The sequence below is a fragment of the Gorilla gorilla genome, chromosome 11 (assembly GCF_029281585.2).
Source record: "Gorilla gorilla gorilla isolate KB3781 chromosome 11, NHGRI_mGorGor1-v2.1_pri, whole genome shotgun sequence".
Classification (NCBI taxonomy): domain Eukaryota; kingdom Metazoa; phylum Chordata; class Mammalia; order Primates; family Hominidae; genus Gorilla; species Gorilla gorilla.
This window is the reverse complement of record NC_073235.2, coordinates 81,320,001-81,342,089: the sequence shown is the minus strand read 5'-3', so window position 1 is coordinate 81,342,089 and position 22,089 is coordinate 81,320,001. Positions and strand designations below refer to the sequence as shown.

Below are 22,089 nucleotides of genomic sequence, written 5' to 3'. Positions count from 1 at the left end.
GTAGAGCTGTGACATTTATGAAGCTGGGTCTCCCTGTTCAGGCCCTTCCAGCAGGAATTCTATTTATAGGGACTGCCTCATGATGAGACTGTGTTTGGAGCCAGCCGGCCGGGATGACAAATTTCCTTTCCTGTCAGTAGTAGGTACGCCCCAGGATTGTCTGTACCGTGTCAGGAATGAGCAGCCAGATACATGCAGGTTTGATTTAGGAATCAGGTATCACTTTAGCATGCTCTTACATTTTAAGAGAGACATTCTTCCCATTTGCTTCCACTACTGATCCAGTTAATCTTTCATGTAACTTACAATTTCACATTTAAATGACCTTTGAGAACTTTGAGTCTTTGTCACTTCTCCTTTTTTGTGGAGATATAGTGAGTGTGCACACCCTGGACTTTCCTACCACAGGCCTAAGGGAAAATAATTAGAAGGAATATTTTCCGTGCCCCTTAGGAAAATAAAAATACGTGTGTTCTAGTTTATATTGTGAACAGCAGAGCCCAAACAGATGGCAGTTTCCACAGTGGTAATAATATTTGCTATCTAGACATTATTATTGTTGTTATCATTATTAGTCTTTGGGTATAGCTGCTTAAAACTTATGTAAAATTAAATATGATACATTACACTAATTTTTTCTGCATAAACAATTAAAATTAGATAACATGCCAGAGGACTAAACCAAGTATAGCATTTAATGTTTAAAGTTGATTTTTAAACACAGTTTCACTTTCAATGTGCTTAAAGTACTGTTAGAAAGTTCACAGACTCTGACTTGCAATGGATTTTTGAGAATGTCCAGTTCAGTATGTTCATTTTTCAGATGGGAAAACTGAGGAGCATATGACTTTCATGTTATGAATATGCTACAGGACAAGAGAGTTTCAGCTCAGGGTGTTCCAGGGGATCAACTTCAGGCCACAGACTCATTTGTTGGGCACCAACATGCTTATCATTTGTTAAACTCAGAATTCATGATTTACATATTATTTCAGTGCCATTCAACCACTGCATGGTCTGATGTTAAATATCTTCTTTTTTTATGCTTTCCTCTTCTATCCCTATTTTCTGGTATATCTAAGATGTTTGTATGATCTGATATAATAGTACAGTTCATTTGGTTATTTCAAAAAAATTTCTTTCTTGACTGTGCTGTAGCTAACTTACATGGTCTTAACTTCACTGAAAGCCCTTAGAAAAGAACTCAATACCTCAAGGCAAAATAGAGTGTTCTAAATGTAGTTTTTTTAAAATGTAATGTGATGTGCCTTAGAGACAACGAATGATAGTTTGTGCTTTATCTTTGAGAAAAAACCATTTTTTTCCAATTTCATATGAAGACATAGGAAATTGTAGAACCTTATTTTCTTCATGTCTACCTACTAGAAAAATAATCTTCAGACTGCCAGACTTTGTGTTTTTTCCTACCCATTTCACACAAAGATACATTTGTATGCTTGAATGTTGAATATAATTCGTATTTTTTCTTGCCTGACTATATAAATAAGTTGTTCATACACAAAGCACAGTAGACATATTCTCTGCCATATTACATGACACAGAAAGATCATTCTTTACACATCCACATTTAGAAATGTAATAAGTAAATATCAAGCATGTTTTCTTCTTTCAACCTGACCAAAAAAATTACATTTACATGATGTTAATGGAAATTTGTAACTCGAGGCTCATATTACAGATCACAATTACTTTGCTGAAAAGAATAGTAATGACAGAATCGGGTTGGTATCCATGTTCTCAAGTTTTCCACATAGAACTTCCAGATAATTGTTTTACCTTACCCTGAAATTTTCCACTGTAGCAACATCTTACCCTTCAGGAATTATGCAGAAAAGGACTTAGTATATATGTTCCATGTATCGGTCACATGTTGTAATGGCACAAATTCTTTTTTCAATTCGAATAAATCAGTCAAATGAGTTCCAGGGATACAAGTCGATTAGTAGCAGTAAATTAGAATAGAGGAATAGTGTTGCTATAGACACGTACGCAATAAAATTAAAACCGCCTGACATTGTGTAGCGCTTTGCCACTGACAAAATGACCATGGACTGCTACCCACTGGCAGGAAAGGAAGCAGAGAAAGAGTTTGCACAGACGGCAAAACACCCAACAGGGCAGCACAATGGTATAGTGCAGACAATAATTATTTTTCAAGATTTATAACCTGAATTCATTATTTTCTTTAAAAAGGACTCCATTATATTCACTCAACGAATGTGTTAATGTGGCTTCTGTGTACCAAGCCATAAGAATACAAATAGCAGTGGCTCACACCTGTGTTTCCTGCACTTTGGGATGCCAAGGTAGGAGGATTACTGGAGCCCAGGAGTTCCAGTCCAGCCTAGGCAAGATGGTGAGACCCTGCCTCTATAAAAAAAGCTTTTTTTTTTTTTTTTTGGAGACTGAGTCTCACTCTGTCGCCCAGGCTGGAGTGCAATGGTACGATCTTGGCTCACTGCAACCTCTGCCTCCTGGGTTCAAGCAATTCTCCTGCCTCAGCCTCCCAAGTAGCTGTGATTACAGGCATGCACCACCATGCCCAGCTAATTTTCGTATTTTTAGTAGAGATGGGGTTTCACCATGTTGGCCAGGCTGGTCTTGAACTCCTGACCTCAGGTGACCCACCCGCCTCAGCCTCCCTAAGTGCTGGGATTACAGGCGTGAGCCATTGTGCCCAGCCCTACAAAAAATTTTTAAAAATTAGCCGAGCGTGGTGATGTGTGCCTGTAGTCTCAATTACTTGAGATGCTGAGGCAGGGGGATCCCATGTGCCCATGAGTTTGAGGCTACAGTGAGCTGTGATCACGTCACTGCACTCTAGCCTGGACAAGAGAGTGAGACTCTGTCTATTGAAAAGAAAAAAAAAAAGCACAAACATCCTCAGGAAACTTCGAGTCTAGATAGCATTAAAACCCATGGGACTTCACAGTCACAGCCATTCCTCTAGTGGGCCCCATCCTGGGTCCATCTGGATGGTATGTGTAAGAGGATAAGAAAGATTACAATTTGCTCTAAAAGCATCCATTCCATAAGGTTAAAATGTTAACATTTTGGTGTTTAACATCTGCAAAATGACTGTGGAAACTTCCTGAACAGTAAACAGAGCTGAAGTTTAAAATTATGGTTATCATGTTCAGAAAACAAAACTTAACAAACATATTATGAAGACACAAAACATGCAAAATGGATAAAATATGTATTACTGATGCCTGTTGCTACCTACAATTTAAGACAGAGCAATTGTCACGTCTTCCCAAGTTATCCCACTTTCAGCCGCTAGCGGCTGGCCTCAAGCACAAGAAGACAAGGGAGTGGTTGCCAAATGGAAGGAGGCCAAAAAGTCTTGTCCTGAAATCTCTCTAGTACTAAGTCTGAATATTCTACAATTGGGATGCCAAGGTAGGAGGATTGCTGGAGCCCAGGAGTTCAAGTCCAGCCTGGGCAAGATGGTGAGACCCTGCCTCTAAAAAAAAAAAAAAAAAAGTTTTTTTTTTTTTGAGTCTCACTCTGTTGCCCAGGCTGGAGTGCAATGGTGCAATCTTGGCTCACTGCAACGTCTGCCTCCCGGGTTCAAGCAATTCTCCTGCCTCAGCCTCCCGAGTAGCTGTGATTACAGGCATGCACCACCATGCCCGGCTGATTTTTGTATTTTTAGTAGAGACGGGGTTTCACCATGTTGGCCAGGCTGGTCTTGAACTCCTGACCTCTGGTGATCCACCCGCCTCAGCCTCCCTAAGTGATAATTGATCATTGTAGCAAATGATTTGGGTTAAATTTTGAACTTTAGGGTCTCTTGATTTTGAATGAAGCATCCCTGGGAGGTGATAACATCACAGCTTTCTGTTACTGAATATGAGCATCAAAAAGCTTTTTTTCTGGAGTGAATAAAATGACAGGCAAGAAATGACATTCATGAAGTGGACATTGTGGAGATTGACCAGTCATTTTATATTTTTGCTTCTGGCCAAACATGTGCCATAGTTGTAAGGAAAGGCTTTCTTTTTAAATGCATTAAATGCATTTCTGTTTTAAATATCCCATGTCCCTCACACAAATTGGCCTTGACAGCAGCAAACTTATAAATAATACATTCTTGTGCCAATGCTGGCTCAACCAGCTTCGTCAAGACTAACAATAGCAAGCCAGCCTCACTTGGCATCAGCCTCTTTCCCTTCTGCTTCTTTCCAAAGAAGCTTTGTTTATTCCTAACCCTGAGAAGGGGCTTACGGCATGCTGGAAACTTTGGCAAAGATGCTCATTCTGCTAATTTCAAAATAGCTATAGTTTTTAAATCTTAATAACTTATTTCTAATTATAGCTATGTTAACTCAGTCTGTTTATTCTATGGTAAATATAGAGGAGCTGAACATGTGAAAAGATGGGAAAATAAAATTATTCATTAAAAATATATTTTCCCTAATTTTCTGAAGACTTTGAGGAACTTTAATATGAATTATAACACCATTTCAAGATTTCTAACAGGGTAAACTTTTTCTCACCCCAAGCTTGCGGTGTTTTTCTCCACTTATGTGCTCAACTTGAGCAGTTGTCTCAGCCCCATCCCGCCATTCCCCATTGTTGACAAGTTGACTAAAGTTAGAAACAGCTGTGTGAACAGTGATACCACAGCCCAGCGACTATGGCACTCAGTTCCTTTAAAAATATGACCACAAGTTATGTGGGGATTAGATGGGAAGTTAAGTTTTCATATTGGAAAGTGCAGGTAAGAAAATTAAGAATGGCAAGATGTTTCAATCGCTGAAGGTAGTTTCATGCATACTGCCTTCCACTTGCATCTGCAGTAGTCCTGAATTTGAGTTGAAAAAGGCACAGAGATTTAGATTTAAAATGGATTTCCAGTGAAACCAAAAGAGAAAAGTGCCAGCAACTTTGTCAAGGGAGCTCATGTGTCAGAAAGAACTTGATCCCATTTCACATACTCAGAGTGTCATGAACATTCTTTGACCTTATAAATCATCTTCAGTGGAAGTGCACACATTCTGAAGCAAACAGAAATCAAATCACACTCATCATTTATCAGTCTTAAATTTCTTAATCCAAAGTAGATTTAAAATCTCATGGTTGAGAATTAAAGTATTAAATCTCAGCCTTTCTCTATCATATAGGTTTCAAATAGACATTGAACTTTCCCATTTAAAGCAGATGTAATCCAATGGTTATCAGGTTAATGACAGAGCCCCTCTTCCTTTCTCTGGACTAAGGTTTTCTGATATATGTCACATTTCAGTAGAGAAAAATATATGACTATATTTTATATATTCTTATATATAAGTAGAAGAATATATAAGTTTATTTTCCAATGGATAAATGTTAGTGACAGGGCATTTTTTCCCTTTATTTGTAATTGTGGTAAAATGCACATAGCATGAAATTTACCAGCTTAACTGTTTTAAGTATATAGTTTAGTGGTATTAAGTACATTCACATTGTTGTGAACCCATCACTACCATCCGTCTGCAGAACTTTTTTATCAACCTAAACAGAAACTCTGCACTCATTAAATAGTAACTCATTATTGAGATTTTTTTAAAACAATAATGTCTGGTTTCCTCAGATGTGGTACTTACTATATTTGTAGTTGCAAAAACTCCTGCCAAAATTTTATGTAAATAACTAAGGATATAACGCCTTTATATCTCAATCTTATAAAATTGACATTATTTATCCTTTCCTGTTAAAACCAAACATATGCACATTAAAACATTGAGTGCCGTAGAATGTAAATATTTATTAGTTATTTCACAAATATATCAACTGAATATGATCTTTTAAATATTCCCCTGAGTTTCTAATAGAGAAATAATGTTCAAATTCTGAAGCTTTTCACTTTTTCTGAACATTACTGATTTATTTATCAGTTAAAGTGGTTCATGTGGTCTCTATGCTTGGTTTAGTTTGTAACTTAAAGTAATGTTCAACAACTTTATTTACCATATAAACTAAACAACACTGATTAAGTATATGTGTATCAGATGCAAAAATTCTATCAGTATAATAATTTCCGTGCGCAATTCCACTAGGGCTTTAAAGTTGATGTCTCTAAGATGTGTTACAGATAAGATAAAGGCTTTATTTTCACAGTCTGCAGAATTTGAAATAAGCGTTTTGAGAAAGCATGCATTTTGTAGGGCAAGTATATTTTTCTGCATTACAATTCTAAAATCTAGCACATGCACAGTCTTTATTCCCTCCCAAATAATTTGTTTGCTATCATTGAAAAGAATTTTAATGCTTTTCTGACTTCTCTTATCTTAGCTCAAACTTATCAACCATGACATTGTTCACTCTTGCTGTTAAATGCCTCTATATAATCTGAGAAGGTGTTTTTTTCTCTGTACTTCTCTTTGGTGATAATACAAAGAGAGAGTTGCCTGTCGATACGCTTATCCTTCTTAAATATAGAGAAGGGACAGAAAGTGGTGCATTTAATGGAACTGCACTGCTTAGAAATTTGGTGCACTGGTAAAGTTGAACTGTTGTTAAGACTGTCAAAATCTATCCCCTATGTATAGCTATATGCTTTATTTATACACAAGTTAGCATAGCCGTCATTAGCAACAACTCTCACTTTACTTTTTTTGTTTTTGAAGGATCTCTGAAGTTAATGGTCTATATCTAAGGGGTAAAACTCTTTTCAGAACTGCTCACGAAAAATAATTTTTAACTGGGCAGATATAGTTATTTTTCTACTAAATCTCATATTGGGTCTTCTCTTCCACCCCACCAATGTCCTGGCTGGTCTAATTGTCAACACTTCATTGACCTCTTCAACATGGATAGCTTTTTGGAGCCTTAATAAATGTATACATGATGGCTGTGAGAGAGTATTGGAAGATAGAGAGATCTGGGGCAAGTATTAGTGTATCGAAAACAGAATGAATGGGAAAAAAGATATCAAATAAATTCAAATAAGAAAACTAGAGTTGTTAAAATTTATGTATGATATGTGAGAAATTTTCTTACTTGGGGGACAAAGGAATATTCTATAGCTATAATCCTAATTAAAAATTACAAATCGAAAAGTATTAACAAACATTTTATAATTACTTATATTTGGAAGATATATTTAAATTCACTTTGTATGTCCACTTGGCAGATTTGTTTTATAATGAAAATCACTCTGAGGCCGGGCGCGGTGGCTCAAGCCTGTAATCCCAGCACTTTGGGAGGCCAAGGTAGGTGGATCACTTGAGGCCAGGAGTTCGAGACCAGTCTGGCCAACATGGTGAAACCCTGTCTCCACTAAAAATACAAAAATTAGCCAGGCATGGTGGCACACATCTGCAGTCCTAGCTACTTAGGAGAGACATGAGAATTGCTTGAACCCAGGAGGCAGAGGTTGCAGTGAGTCAAGATCGCGCCAATGCACTCCAGCCTGAGTGACAAAGTGAGACCCTGTCTCAAAAAAAGAGAGAGAGAAGAAAGAAAGAAAGAAAGAAAGAGAGAGAAAGAGAAAGAGAGAAAGAGAAAGAGTGAAAGAAAGAGAGAGGGAGGGAGGGAGGGAGGGAAAATTACCCTAAATACATTTTTAAGATTATGAGTATTTTGAAGTGTTCAGATGCTTTGATTTATTGCAAGTGACTTTGTTTTCTCATTTTAAGGAAACCACCTATTTCTTTTTATTGAACTACAGCTCAAAGACTCATTCAAAGATATCAAAAAGAAATTCAATAATTTGAAGTTTAATTACACTAAGAAAAATGAAAAATCTCGGAATCTGAAGGCACTTAAATATCAAATTCAGCAAGTTGATATGTATGCTGAAAAAATGCAGGTAACAAGAAAGTATGGTTTGTATATGTGCGCATGTGTATGCATGTACTACACAATTATTGCAAAATTGTTTTGAATTTCAAATCTAGATACCTAACCCTGGCTTTTTGTAGCATTGGGACTCAAAGGGTATTTTTCTATTTTTATAACAATTTTATCCTTCATGTAAAAATACATAATAAATTGATTTACCTCTTGAGGCAGATCCAGAATGGTTTCTGCCAAACCCAACCTGTCTACTTCCATTCTTCTCCCCAACACATACACACACGCATGGATGCATGCACGTGCCTTCTACACTCCTCCTCCTTTTCTTGCATCCATCTATGTCATCAGTTTTGCTGCTCCTATAGCCTCTTATTCTTACCTTGATTATTACATGTACTGGCTGGATTATTTGAATGCCTTTTCCAGGAGACAGTGAGCTTATTGAGGACAAGTATTTGATTTAATTATCAATGTCTTTAAAAAAGATCATATTACTAGTCTCAAAATCTGGAATACACCTGTGTACATTTTCTATTTATTTGCTGAATGCTAAATCAATAGAATTTGGGGGGAAACCCATTCTTTCCATAATATATTTGTAATAATTATTATTTTAATAGATTGGAGGAAGCTGCAAAATTTTTACCAGTTTTTCTCTCAGTATTTAATCACTAGCATCATAAATACAAATTGAATGTTATTTAAAAAACTTTTTGTTTTTCACACAGGCTTTGAAAAGGAAAATGGAAAAAGTTAGTAATAAAACCTCTGATTCTTTCTTAAATTATCCAAGTGATAAAGTTAATGTCCTTTTGGAAGTCATGAAGGATTTGCAAAAACATGTGGATGACTTTGACAAAGTTGTGACAGATTACAAGAAGAACTTGGACCTGACTGAGCATTTCCAGGAGGTGATAGAAGAGGTATTCTCTTTTTTTGCAGTGGTATCCATGTTGTAATGTTGTTTTCAAAAATCATTTTGCAACTTTAAAGCAATGTTGCATTAGCTGTTATTCTCATTATATTCTTGTATCATGCTCCTTTTCATGATTTTTTTTCCTTAGGATAATTCTCTGAAATAGAATTGCTGGACCTAAGGGGATGAATGTTATAAGGTCTTTGATTTTATTGGTCAATTTCTCTTGAGAAAAGTCTTTACTAATTTACCGGCAATGTATGAGAGTTCCTGTTTCTCCATAACCTCATCAGATGAAGATGTTTACTTATCATGAAATTATGTTCACTGCTGGATATCTGTTTAAAATGCTCAGAATGGTTTATTTATTTCACAGAACTTGAAAATATTTATTTTAAAAAGTGATACTGTGATTTTTCAGCTACAAAAAGTTGTTATTGGTGTTTTCTTTTATTACTGTCAAGAAGATAAATGGTAGAGTATACATAAAATATATGAAATTTGGCAAGTTAAAGTTATTGTTTGAACACTTTGTATTGAAGAAATTCTGCACTTGAAGTTCTTGAGTGTTCTTTGTTGCCCGTTATTGTTTGAGATACAGAACGTCTTTACCACTAATGCAGCTGAGTTTTTAGATTTAACACCAGATTAAGGAGAATCAAAATGATCAGTCTTCTACATATGATGTATAAGTTTGTGGTCCCTTTGTGGCACTTATTTAAAACCAACTTCTAACAGAGTCATGTGTTTCTATTTCTCACCCTGCATAAGTGCTTCAGGCCTGAGTCAGACATTCCTTCCATCACAGTTATTTATTTATTTATTTATTTTTGAGATGAATGTCACTCTGTTGCCCAGGCTGGAGTGCAGTGACGTGATCTCGACTCACTGCAAGCTCTGCCTCCCGGGTTCACGCCATTCTCCTGCCTCAGCCTCCCGAGTAGCTGGGACTACAGGCGCCCACCACCACGCCCGGCTACTTTTTTGTACTTTTAGTAGAGACGGGGTTTCACCATGTTAGCCAGGATGGTCTCGATCTCCTGACCTCGTGATCCGCCTGCCTCGGCCTCCCAGAGTGCTGGGATTACAGGCGTGAGCCACCGTGCCCAGCCACAGTTATTTTTAATTAGAAACTGTCTCATTCTCCACTGTGTTTGGAAACTATAACCATTTTCTACTAAGCAAAGGTGAAATGCTATTTGTTAGATGATATTTTCCCATTCATAAACTAAATCTTATTCTTCAAAGATAATTTATTTATTAGAGTATTCATCAGGCAATACTTTAGCAGTGTATTATTAATGATATCAATTCTTTATGCTGGATTGTGAACATTTGGCTTTTTTCTTGCCATTTAGCATGTATTTGGATTCTTTTTAGTGCCAGATGCTTTTTATCCTGCCTGTTCTTATAAGTCTGCAACATTCCTTTTAGGAATTATATTTTAGGCAAACCTAAAAAGGTAGGAGAATCAAACATATTTTCATATTTTTACTTTCTTATAGTTTTATTTATATGTGTTTTCACATTTGTATTTATTTCTGCTTCTAACATTTAAGTGCAATAGAATATGATCATGTTTTAATATTTTCTTTATTATGACTTAGAAAGTTCAAGCCAGTGTGAACATTAAGTTGAGGGAATTAAAATTTGATACTTCACTGGTCAAAATTAAGAACTTTAGAAGGACGGTATTTCTTTCATCTGTGCTTTATCCTATTTAAATTTAGTGTCATTTTTGGTATGAAGATGCAAGTGCCACAGTTGTAAGAGTTGGAAAATATTCCACAGAGTGCAAGACAAAGGAAGCTGTGAAAATTCTCCACCAGCAGTTTAATAAGTTTATTGCACCCTCAGTGCCGCAGCAAGAAGAAAGGATTCAGGAGGCCACTGACCTTGCTCAGCGCTTATATGGTGAGATCTCTTTTAAGATATCCAGTGATTGGCCATTGAACAAATCTATACTGAGCCTAATCCAGTAGAAAGCAAGAGTGTGGCAAGTCCTCAGGGTCCTCAGCACACCAACCTATTCAGGGAAAATGTTCAAGGTAAGAGCCCACAGCCAGGGAAAGCAAACAGGGAACAGAGGGAGGAATTTCTGACAGCAGATGAAGCCTGCAGATTTTTACCTACTTTGTGTAAGCCTTCCTTCTCTATTCTCTTTTCTCCTCCATCCCTGTTGTTCATCTCTAGGGTAATAACACCAGAACAATACTCAGCTTATATAAACAAACAAACAAACAAAATCTAATTTCCACTAGAGTGATTCCTTGAAAAACATACAAAATTTCAGTAATACTTTAAGAAGACATAAAGCTAAGACTGAAGTCTCCAGCCCTCTCCTTTCTATGAGGCTTTTGGTTCACATATTTGAGAAAGACCTGGAAAATTCTCCTTCACTTTCCTCTCACTTGTGGAATAAATGGGAGAACTCAAATTGCCATTTTACAAGTTCTGCTTTCCTCTCTTCCATGACTAGGAAAGATAATGTCATGTCAGCCTGAGAGATCCTTCCTCCTAAAAGAGGACCCCCCATTTAAGAAGTCCATAGAGGATGATATTTCTTGAGGGTTCTGAGGAATAAGTTCCATGAATTCCCTGGTATCGGTCCTGTGAGACCCAGAGTAATTCCCAGTGACCAGGCAAATGCAGCCCAGAAAGAAGACACAACAGTTGGTACAAAATGCTTAATTTGCCTGCCCATGGCTGCTGCCAGGTATTTTCTCTTATAACATGAAACACTATCCATGGAGAGCCATAAATTTTGTAGTATACTACTTAAATTGTTGAGAATGAATTATTCATAATATTCCAGAAGAAAAGGATAGAAACATAAAAATAATAAAATATGGATTGAAAAATTAATGGAAACTAAGGTGACATCTTCTTGCTGGAGTTACCGTGTGAGTGCACTAAATATTTTGGAGACACTCTGCTCCCATAGCCTGGTATATGTTTCCTCCACGATTGAACTTTTTACATTGTAGTATAAATACCTATTGGTCTTCTCTACTGCCCATAAACTTGAGGAAAGTATATTTTTTTCACTGTATTTGTGCCTGGATCAGTGCCTATTCAATCTCAGAGCATGAGAAGTGCTGACAAAGACCCTAAAAAGTTAAATTCCCTTCCCGTCATGCGAGATCCTGCATCTGGCTTTGTTTATATTCCTGGCACTTATCACCAACTGACATTTTATATAGGTATTTGTCTGTTGCCTGACTTTCCTTACCAGAGTGTAAGCTGTATTCGAGGAGCGATTTTGCTTGTTAGTTCACTGTCTAATGGCACATACCAACTGCTTAACAAATATTTGATAAATAAATGAATCACTGAATGAATAAATGAATGACATGAGTCTCCGTCTGTTTGGTAGGGAAGCTATATATTTTTTAAAATTTGCATCAAGGGAGGCACTTTAAGATTATATCAGCTCTTGCAAGCTACTCAAGCATTACTGAACTCAGAATTTTCATGCAAAATATTATCTCAAACAAATTTGTGCATACCTGTTATCTACTAAGAGCTGTGGCTGTTATAAAGACAATTAAGACCTAGTTCCTCCATTCAAGAGACCACAGTCTAGTCCTTGAAGTCATGGTATGGTAAATGGAGCGAGAAGGACATAAAATGTTTGTGCTTGTTTGCTAGGGCTGCCATAACAAAATACCACTGACTGGGTGGCTTAAACAGAAACTTCTTTTCCCACACTTCTGAAGTCTGGAAGTCCAAGATGAAGATGCCAGCAGGGTTGATTTCATCTCAGGCCACTCTGCTTGGCTTGCAGATGGCTGATCCCTTGCTGCCTCTTCACGTGGTCGTCCCTCTGCACACACATGCCCTGGTGTCTCTCCCTCTTCTTGTAAGGGCACCAGTCACATTGGATTAGCGCCCCATCCCAATGGCCTCATTTTAATTTAACCACCTCTTTAAAGATCTCATTTCCAAATACAGTTACGTTCTGATGTATCGGGAATTGGGACTTCAACATATGAACTTGGCAGGATGGGGGGACATAGTTCAGCCCATAACAATGTGTGATACAATCTTGGCCTAGGGTGTAGAGTCAGATAGTCCTGGGTTCAAATCCCTGTTCCCCCATTTATTGACTGGGTCACCTAAAGAAGTCCTTTTTTTTTTTTTTTTGAGACAAAGTCTTGCTTTGTCACCCAGGCTGGAGTGCAGTGGCATGATCTCGGTTCACTGAAACCTCCACCTCCTGGGTTCAAGTAATTCTCCTGCCTCAGCCTCCCAAGTAGCTGAGATTACAGGCATGTGCCACCACACCAGGTTAATTTTTGTATTTTTAGTAGAGATGGGGTTTCACTATGTTGGTCAGGCTGGTCTCGAACTCCTGACCTCAAGTGATCTGCCCACCTCGGTCTCCCAAAGTGCTCGGATTACAGGCGCGAGACACTATGCCAAGGCAAGAAGTTCTTTTGAGCATCACATTCCTCATTTGTAAAATGTGGATAGTAGTAGAATCTATCCAAGGATTACATTGAGCAGTGGTTATACAGTGCTTAGGCACAGGCAAATAATAAGCATGTGCTACATGGTAGCTATTTTTATTACAATATATAGAGAGAAACCCAGTTGGAAAAGATTAAGAATATCTTCACAGAAATGTTGGCATTTCAGGTGGACCTTAAAGAGTAGGTTATATTTTGACAGCAGAAATTGAGAGTGGAGGGACAGTAGTCCTGGTAGAGGAAGGAATACTCAGCTGCTGTGTGGATCTTCAGGGAGGAGTTGCTGGTTCCATTTGGCTGGAGATAAAATACAGGAGAGAACTAGAGTGACATACATTTGGGAGAGGCAGATTGAAACCATGTTATGGAAGGGCCTTGAATGCCATCCTGAGGAATTTCTTCTTCTCTAAGCAGAGAGGAACCACTGAATGTTTTGAACAGGAAAAACTAAGGAGAATTGAGCTTTAAGACTATTCATGTAGCAACATTATTTAGGTTACATGAAAGTGGCGTGGTACAGCAAATGTAATCATTTTCCTAGAATATCTAGCTTTTAGAAACTTGTCTTTATTCATTTATTTATCTCTTCAGCAAATATTTATTAAGAACTTAACAATTTATCAGCCCTTACACTGGACAGGGAGATGAATTTATACCTGGACTTTTTTTCTTGCTAAAAATTTGACCTTTAAAACTAGTTTCATCCTTCTCCTCCCCAGGTTTGGAAGAAGGACAGAAATATATTGAGAAAATAGTGACAAAACACAAAGAGGTTCTTGAATCTGTGACTGAATTATGTGAGTCCCTCACAGAGCTCGAAGAAAAACTGAAGGTAATTTCTTCTTCCTAGAATATGTATTTTCAAGCAAAATAAATAAAAATGTGTTAATCAAATGTCTTCTGGTGCAAAGACATTTTAATAGAATTTCTCAAGGTACATAATGTGCACATTTGTTTTACAGCTTTCTAACATAATTATCTGGGTGTTTGTGATAATTAATTCTATTTCTTTCCCATCACTGCAGAGAAAAATATTGCTGTTAATGAAGGCTAAACACAATTAAGGTGTCTGGTTTACATTTTCATGGATCATATCCTAAAAAATGTGTCCCATTAAGACTCTGCCAGTAAACTTTGTATTAAGTAGCCTATGGTTTTGTTTCATAATCAAGTAGCCTATGGTTTTGTTCATAAATAATAGATGCCAGCGTTTTTTTTCCTCTCCAAATTGTGGCACCAGAGAAAATACAAGTAATCTTCAGGTATTATATTCATTCAACACTTTTCCTCATGGAAATAGTAAACTAATCATGATCACTTTTCGTAGAATACAAATTTGATGGTAACAAATATGGAGAATATGTTTATGTCTAAGCAAAACCAGTTAAAGTGAAATACATATGTTTCTTTGTCAATGTCATGTCAAAAACTGGTTTGATTAATGCTGTTTTTATAGCTGGCTGAAAGAACTGGTTGTTGAGGATGGGGAGAACAGCAAGGTCATTAAGATCAAAGGCTGTAGAGCAAAGCACAATTGCCTTGAAATACCAACTCCCTAAATAATTGGATTTGTGACCTTGGGTAAATTATTTAATCTCCCTGAGTCTGTTTGCTGATCTACAAAGTGGATCCCAGGGTAGCCCGGAGGATTGACTGTGAAGATACTCAAGATTATTGTTGTGATCATTGTTATTGAGGCCTAGTGGTGGTCTTGCAGTTCAGAGCAGAATTATGTTTATTTCTAGCAGCCACTTTTTTCTGTAGGAATTTCCATGTCATAAATTTATATGCCTCTTCCATTCAAATAGTTTGTGAGGCTTTTAATTCAGTGGGTGCGCAACCAAATTATCTTTATCCTTTGGTTAAGAATCTAGATTTTTTTAACCATTTTACCATCTTAAATAACACTACAATGAACATCTTCGTGCATAGCTTTTTCTTTCTTTTGTATTATTACCCACACATAAATTCTACAATCAGGTTTGAGAAAACTGAAATTTTTAATATATGAAATGATTAATATTTCTAATATGTATGTTATTTGCTTCCCATCATTGTTTCACAATGATAATAAACCACATATCTCATGTTATCTTTTTCAACATTTATTCTTTCCTCCCCACCTCCACCCCACCCCCGAGGAGCTGCTGCTGCTTCTGACTTCCAATACGAAGGCTGAAAATCAGTGCTTCCTCCGACTCTTTGCTCTTCATTGTCTACAATATTCCTCCCGTTTACGTTGCACATCTTCAAGTGAGGGTCAGCTTCATAAAATCTACTTTCTTCAAGTTATATCCCTTTCCAGCTTTTACCTTGATGGCTATTCTTCCTGAAAGAGCTGTTTCCACAGCCTCTCCCACTTCCTCATTCTCCATTCCTTACACACAGTGTAGTCAGGATTGCATTCTCTCTTTCTCACGCTCAACCTGTCACTTGGATTCTCTTTTGCAGTAGTCAGGAGTCCCCTAATTATACTCCCAGCTAGATTACCCTTCCTAAATAGTTCTGCTAGTGTCATCTTCACATTCACAACACTCTACTACAAACTCTTCCTTACCAAGTCAAGTTCCAATTCAAGGCCTTTCAATATTCTGAAGCTGGTCACCTTTCCAAACCACTGTGCTTCTGCATTCACTGTAGGTCTGTGTCCCACTGATCTACTATGCTCCCTGGGATTTCTCACTTCTAAACCTTTACTTCAAGGACACGACCTTCTGTCTCTGTTTTTCAAAATCTTACCATCTCTCAGAGCCAAACCCAAATGCTGCCTCCTCCATAAATCCTTCCTTAGCTATATCACTCCCTCCCTGATCTCCCATGCCACTTGTGTGCCTTCCTACCTGTCTTAGTCCATCCTGGCTGCTATGCCAAATGCCATAGACAAGATGCCTTATAAAAAACAGACATTTGTTTCTCATAGTTCTGGAGGCTGGAAGTTCAAGATCAAGATGCTGGCAGATTTGGTGTCTAGTGAGGACTTCCTGGTAGCTGTCTACTCACTCTAACCTTACATGGTAAAAGAATGAGGGGTATCTCTCAGGCCTCTTTTCTAAGGGCACTAATCTTATTCATGAGGGCTTCACCCTCATGACCTAATCACTTCCCAAAGGCATCATCTCCTAATACTATCGCCTTAAGGATGTGGATTTTAACGTATAAACTTTGGGGGAACATAAAGATTCAGGCTATAACACTAGTATAATCCCACATATAACTACTACATATAATTACATCACATATAACTGCTGTTGCCATCCCAACCCTCCCTACTTGATTATACTTAAGGAAACCCTCTGGCACTGCTAAATTTAGTGTCCCACACAGTATTTAACACTATGCTTTGCCTTGTATTTATTTATTTATTTATTTATTTAGAGACAGTGTGTTGCTCTGTTGCCCAGGCTGGAGTGTAGTGGTGTTATCATGGCTCACTGCAGCCTCAACTTCCCGGGCTCAAGCAATCCTCCAACCTCAGCCTCCCAAGTAGCTGGGACCACAGGCATGCACCACCACACTCGGCTAATGTTTTGATTTTTTTGTAAAGTTGAGGTCTCACTATGTTGCCCAAGCTGGTCTCAAACTCCTGGGCTCAAGTGATCTTTCCGCCTTGGCCTCTCAAAATGCTGGGGCTACAGGTGTGAGCCACCACACCTGGCCTGCTTTGCTTTTTAAAGCAGGTACTCCAGAAAGAGTTTTGGCATTTGTAGTAAATGCCCAATGGATTGGTACAGAGAAGAACTATCATTCAGTGTTTGAAGGTGTTTAATTTGGGTGGATGTAGAAATGAGAAAGGGTCCCTCTGGCAAGAGAAATAGGCATCAGCATTATCTTTATGAGTTACAGCCGCAACAAACGCTTGCTAAAGAATGCTTACCAGCACTTTACAGGTGTTCGTATGAAGAGAGCAAATGTCTATTTTTTATGTTATTAAATATAAAGGTTGATGCTATGGCTCTCTTTTCAAAGTTATAGAAAATGGGCTCAGCAATTCCTGTCAGGGCTTAAGTAGTGATAGAAATCCTTTCTAATGTATAGCAATTTGAGACTTACAAAGGACGTTCATATACATTATCTCCAGTGATTTCCAAATAATGTTGAGACGAAAAGAAGGCAAATGTTTTCTGTGTAGAGGTGAAAGGAAAAGTCCAAAGAGGGTAAAAGTGCTTTACATGGGCCCCAATAGTCAATAGTGGTAGATCTGAAATTTGAATTTAGATCTAATTCAAAATCTAGCATTCTTTCCACACCAGCTGATATTTTGGAATAAGATATCAGCTGCATACCAAAGCAGAGTGACTCATTGAGCAGCACAAACCAGTTCAGTTTAGAGTTGGGACTGAAAGCAGAATCTCCCCAGTAGTGGGTCTCCCTGAATCCTCCGAGCCAGTGTTGCATATGCATTTTGATTAGCATGCGTGTTTGTTTAAGACTCATCTAAGGATTTTATTCCAGGTTGAATAGAGACTCTTCCATTGCAGTATAAACATCATTCTGAACTGTTATGTTCTATCACGTGGGATACCAGTGGTTCTTTCCACCTTTACAAAGTCTTCTCGGCTCTCGCACTGACTCCACAGTACTTTGCAAACCCCCACTACCTCCATGACTAAAACTGAGCCCCATGAAATGCAGGGAACAAAATATCTTCAACCACATGAAGCATCCTGTGTTCTCAATTGCTGTTTTTCTTTACTATACTCAGTGATATTTTATTCCTCTTTTCAAGAGTCTCCCCAGTATTTTGCTTGTGTAGATTCTCTGGATTTCCTACTTTCTTCTCCCCTAGAGACCTTTAATCATTTCTACCTCACTGCTGCTCCCCAGACTCTCCTAATGGTTTACACTGCCATGCATAATGATTTCTTTCTCTAGAGAATGCTCCTGCAGAAGCATCCTATTATAATGATTACTTTTTTCCTGCTGGGCCTTTCAACAACCAATTTTTACTGGCAATGAACTCTGTCAAAGGAATGAGGCAGGAGGGAAACTGTGAGCTGGGAGGGATAATTTTATAAATCACATCATGGGAGTACACAAGTCTCTTGTGGAATATATTTGCTGAAAGGTTGCAAGTGGTCTATGTTTTCTTCCAAGTAGTTAGTGTATGGCACTGTTGTCCAACTTTCCTGGCTCATGCTCTCACTAACTGTTGTTTTGTACAGCAGGGAGATGTTTTAAAGATGAATCCGAATTTGGAAGACTTCCATGATGATTACATTGACTTGCTAAAGGAACCAGCAAAAAATAAGCAGACAATATTCAATGAAGAAAGGAATAAGGTAAAGAAAACTACTTAACCTCAGCTATTGAGGACTTTTGCTTTGAGGTTAAAGTCATTGTCCATTGCAAAATAAAAGTGAATTGCAGCTTTCTTATCTATCCAAATAGAATTTCCCAGTGTAAATGCAATGTGAGTTTCCTCCTCCCTTGCTTCCTTTTGCTCCTTTCTTGGTGCTTCTTCTCTCTGTTGTGCTGTTTCCTCTGAGCTTCTCACTATCGAGTACTGAAACCATGACCTTTCACAGTAGCATTGGGACAGCCATTTAAATGCCATGTCACCCCAAACCACTTGTTTTTCCCATCTCTAGCTGCCTTTTCCATTGTCTTTTTATATCCAATCCAACTTCAAATTTTACTTCTCCCTTTTTATCATATTGCCAAGCCATGATTTTTATTGTTTTACACAACCCATTAGCAAACCTTAATACATGAAATTAGATCGTATCTTGTTCCCATAGACTCTGCCTCTAAGATGATATTTCCAGGCACATTTACCAAATCATAGAATCCAGCTGAAATATAAATACTAAAGTATTTAGAGAAATATTTAAATTATTGTAAAACTTATGCACTTACTGATAAAGCATGTAACGACTACAGATACTCACAAAAATGCAAATGTATCATGATTTTGAAAGTGTTATTTAAATCACAACATCAAGATGGTTTTTCAGCATAAGTTGCTCACTCTCTATTCACAGCTGCTGGACTATAATTAGCTTTTGACTTTTTGCTTTGCCAAGTTGCCTGCTCCCAATGTTTCTCTCCTGAGGAGCTGAAGGAACAATCAAAGTCAACATTATTCTCAACCGTGCTCAAATTAATAAAATACACTTCTTGTGACATGAGAGTTAAAAACAAACAAAAACCCTCTCCATTTGTAACAGTTATTTTGTGGAGAAAGATTTGTCTTTCCTTGAAGTCAATATGGTTCTTTCAGCTTTCTTATAGGTCCTTTTCCACAGGTTAATCTATGTCAAGGCCTGGTGCAGTTATACAACCAGCAGGCAGCAAGTAGTGTTAAGCAAGCTGTCTTTTTTTGTGGTAGGGTCTTGAGCCACTTAAACCCAGATTCCTCTCTGAGGCAAAGGAGAGCTGCCAAACTTTGGTCATTTTGCTGGATGTTACTTTTGTGTCAGATGGTTTTACGTTACTCTGATTGGTCTAAATCAGGGTTTCTCAACCACAGCACTGTTGACATTTTGGCCAGAGAATTCCCTGTTGTGGGGAGCTGTCCTATGCATTGTAGTTTAGCAGTATTCCTGGCCTTGCTCACTAGATGCCAGTAGCATCTATTATACTAAAATCACTTCAATTGAGAACGACTGGTCGACATAATAAAGAATAGCCTTAAATGCACCACATTTTCTTAAAAAGGTTTCTAAGAGTTACTAAATCCAACACCCTATCATTTATTTTATTTAGTTCTGCACAATTTCCTACATTGTGAACTAGACACATTTACTAAGAACTCAGAAACAAAAGTTATTGCTACCAAAGCAAACAAAAATAATTTATAGTTAGTAAAAGTAGTTTTTCTTGCTTTTATTTTCTTGTTAGAAGAAACAGTTTCCTTTAAATTAAAAAAAAAGCAAGATTTACCTTCATGGAAAAATAACTTTTATTCTAATACAAACTAAAAGGATAGAGCATCAGTCATTTTGGGTGTAAGTGAAGGTCTACAATTACAGCTGTCAAGAATTCTTGTTAACATCATGTCATGTCCTGGTGCAATTGGTGTAGACAGCAAAATGAAAAGGTGGCAGTAATCTTCACTTTTAAGTAGCTCAATCACATTTACCCTCTTATTGTCTCTATTATTTATATGTAGATCAGATGTAATGATTCTCCACAACCCCGTGTGGGCAGATAGGAAGCACCAAGTGAAAAGCTTGTCCTGGTATTATTGCGGTCAATTCTGATACCCTTAAATGATGGTAGACTTCCTGAGGAAATTATTTGAGTTGGAAAGAATAGTTCCACTGAACTACTATAAGAATATATTCAATGCAGGGATTTTTTTCCTGGAGATAGCAAAGTACTTCTCATTTTTCAGACCCAAAAATGCAGCAGGTGGAATTAGGCAATTCACTAATGCAACACATGTAGCACTGCTAACAGATTAGTGATGGTGTTTTATTCCCAATGTGAGCACTGAAGATATGAAAACTCCTAAGGTTAGATGGAAGCACACAGTATTAACAGACTCACCTAAAGTCATGCAACTATTTGGTGGAAGATGATGGCTTTTGATGCCAGCATTTAGAGTTATAGAATTTTAGTGCTAGAAGGGATTTAATAAAATATCATTTTACAGTTGAGGAAACTGAGGCCAAAAAGGATTGAATATATTGTCCTCCAAAAATTACAGAAAGTAGTGTAAGAACTGGCAGTCACCCCAATTCTCCTGAATTTTAGCCATACACTTTTCCCACAAGACCAAAATGGGAGCTCCCAGGAACTGTTGCATGTACATAAGCTGTTTTGTAATGATACTGTAGATGTCCATGACAAACTTTTCCCCTCTTCCTATTTATCTGCTTATAAGCAATAGCATGGAAATATTTTTGCACCAAAGAATTCAGTGGAGTGCTCTTATCAGACTAGGTGAGGACCCTGCACTCCCCCTCTACCCTCAACACACACACACACACTAATCCTGATCACCCGGCAGGTACAGGAAGATGTTCCTGAAACACTTGCCTTGAAAGAAATTGGGAAGAAAATTAGTGTTCTTCTTCACCACCTCTCTGTTCCCTTTTCTTTTACCTTGTCCACCTAAAGTGCCCCAAAATACCATATTACCCCTTTTTGTCTAAAGCCCCCGCTAAGGGCCTTCTCTACGAATGCGTTTTACAGACCAAGTCCTATGCTTAATATCTTCCTTTGTGTTCTTCCTACTTACTTTCATTAAATATTATTTACCCTAAAGTAAGGCTATCTGTTATGGAGGTATTTTGGAAGATAAAATCTTGTAGTGTTCCTTCAAATTTACCACATATGTAGTTCCCTGCTCTATGGACTTTGAGGATTGGTTCTGCCCACTTAGTTGAATGGATGTAGGAATATCACTGTATTCTCCCTTCCAGACATTTTTTCTGCCTACAGAGCAATGATTTAAATTCAAGGGATTATGCCCATCAGCAGAAATGAAAGTTCAGAAGTCCTGACAGAGATAAGACTTGAAGCTAATAGATTTAGTATTAATTAAAAGCTAATTGTTTACTAGATATGTAAGTGGGTGAGATGTTTGAGGGGCAAGGAATATAGAGACAATTAGAGAACTTAAAGATAAGACTGCAGGCCATTCATATATTTAGAAGGTGGGAAAAGAAAAAGGAATCAACAAAAAGACAAAGATCAGCCTCTCAATTTGATATAAGAAAAGCAGATTGAGAGTTGAGCTATGTTTTGGTGAATTAGATCAGAGTTTCCCAGCTATTTTGCCAGAACTCATTAGACTGATGTAAATATGCCCTGTCTGTACTGAAAACCATAAATTTATTTAACCTTTTCTGGGTAAATAACACGCACACATTTTTTTTGGTAATAACAAACATGGTTTTATGGTGAAAAAATATTAACAAATAATTAGTATATGTAAATGTTTGGATA

General features: G+C 37.5%; 1 protein-coding gene across 4 annotated transcripts in view; it reads left to right on the top strand.

Annotated features, from left to right (window-relative positions):
* CCDC141 (coiled-coil domain containing 141) overlaps positions 1-22,089 on the top strand; it is a 219,622-nt gene that overhangs the window by 181,707 nt on the left and 15,826 nt on the right. For all 4 annotated transcript variants that reach the window (XM_019021976.4, XM_055380321.2, XM_055380322.2 and 1 more), the window contains 5 exons: positions 7,679-7,819; positions 8,535-8,729; positions 10,453-10,636; positions 13,914-14,026; positions 18,357-18,473. In XM_019021976.4, coding sequence (XP_018877521.3) covers positions 7,679-7,819; positions 8,535-8,729; positions 10,453-10,636; positions 13,914-14,026; positions 18,357-18,473 — 750 coding nt within the window. The remainder of the gene's footprint in view (positions 1-7,678; positions 7,820-8,534; positions 8,730-10,452; positions 10,637-13,913; positions 14,027-18,356; positions 18,474-22,089) is intronic.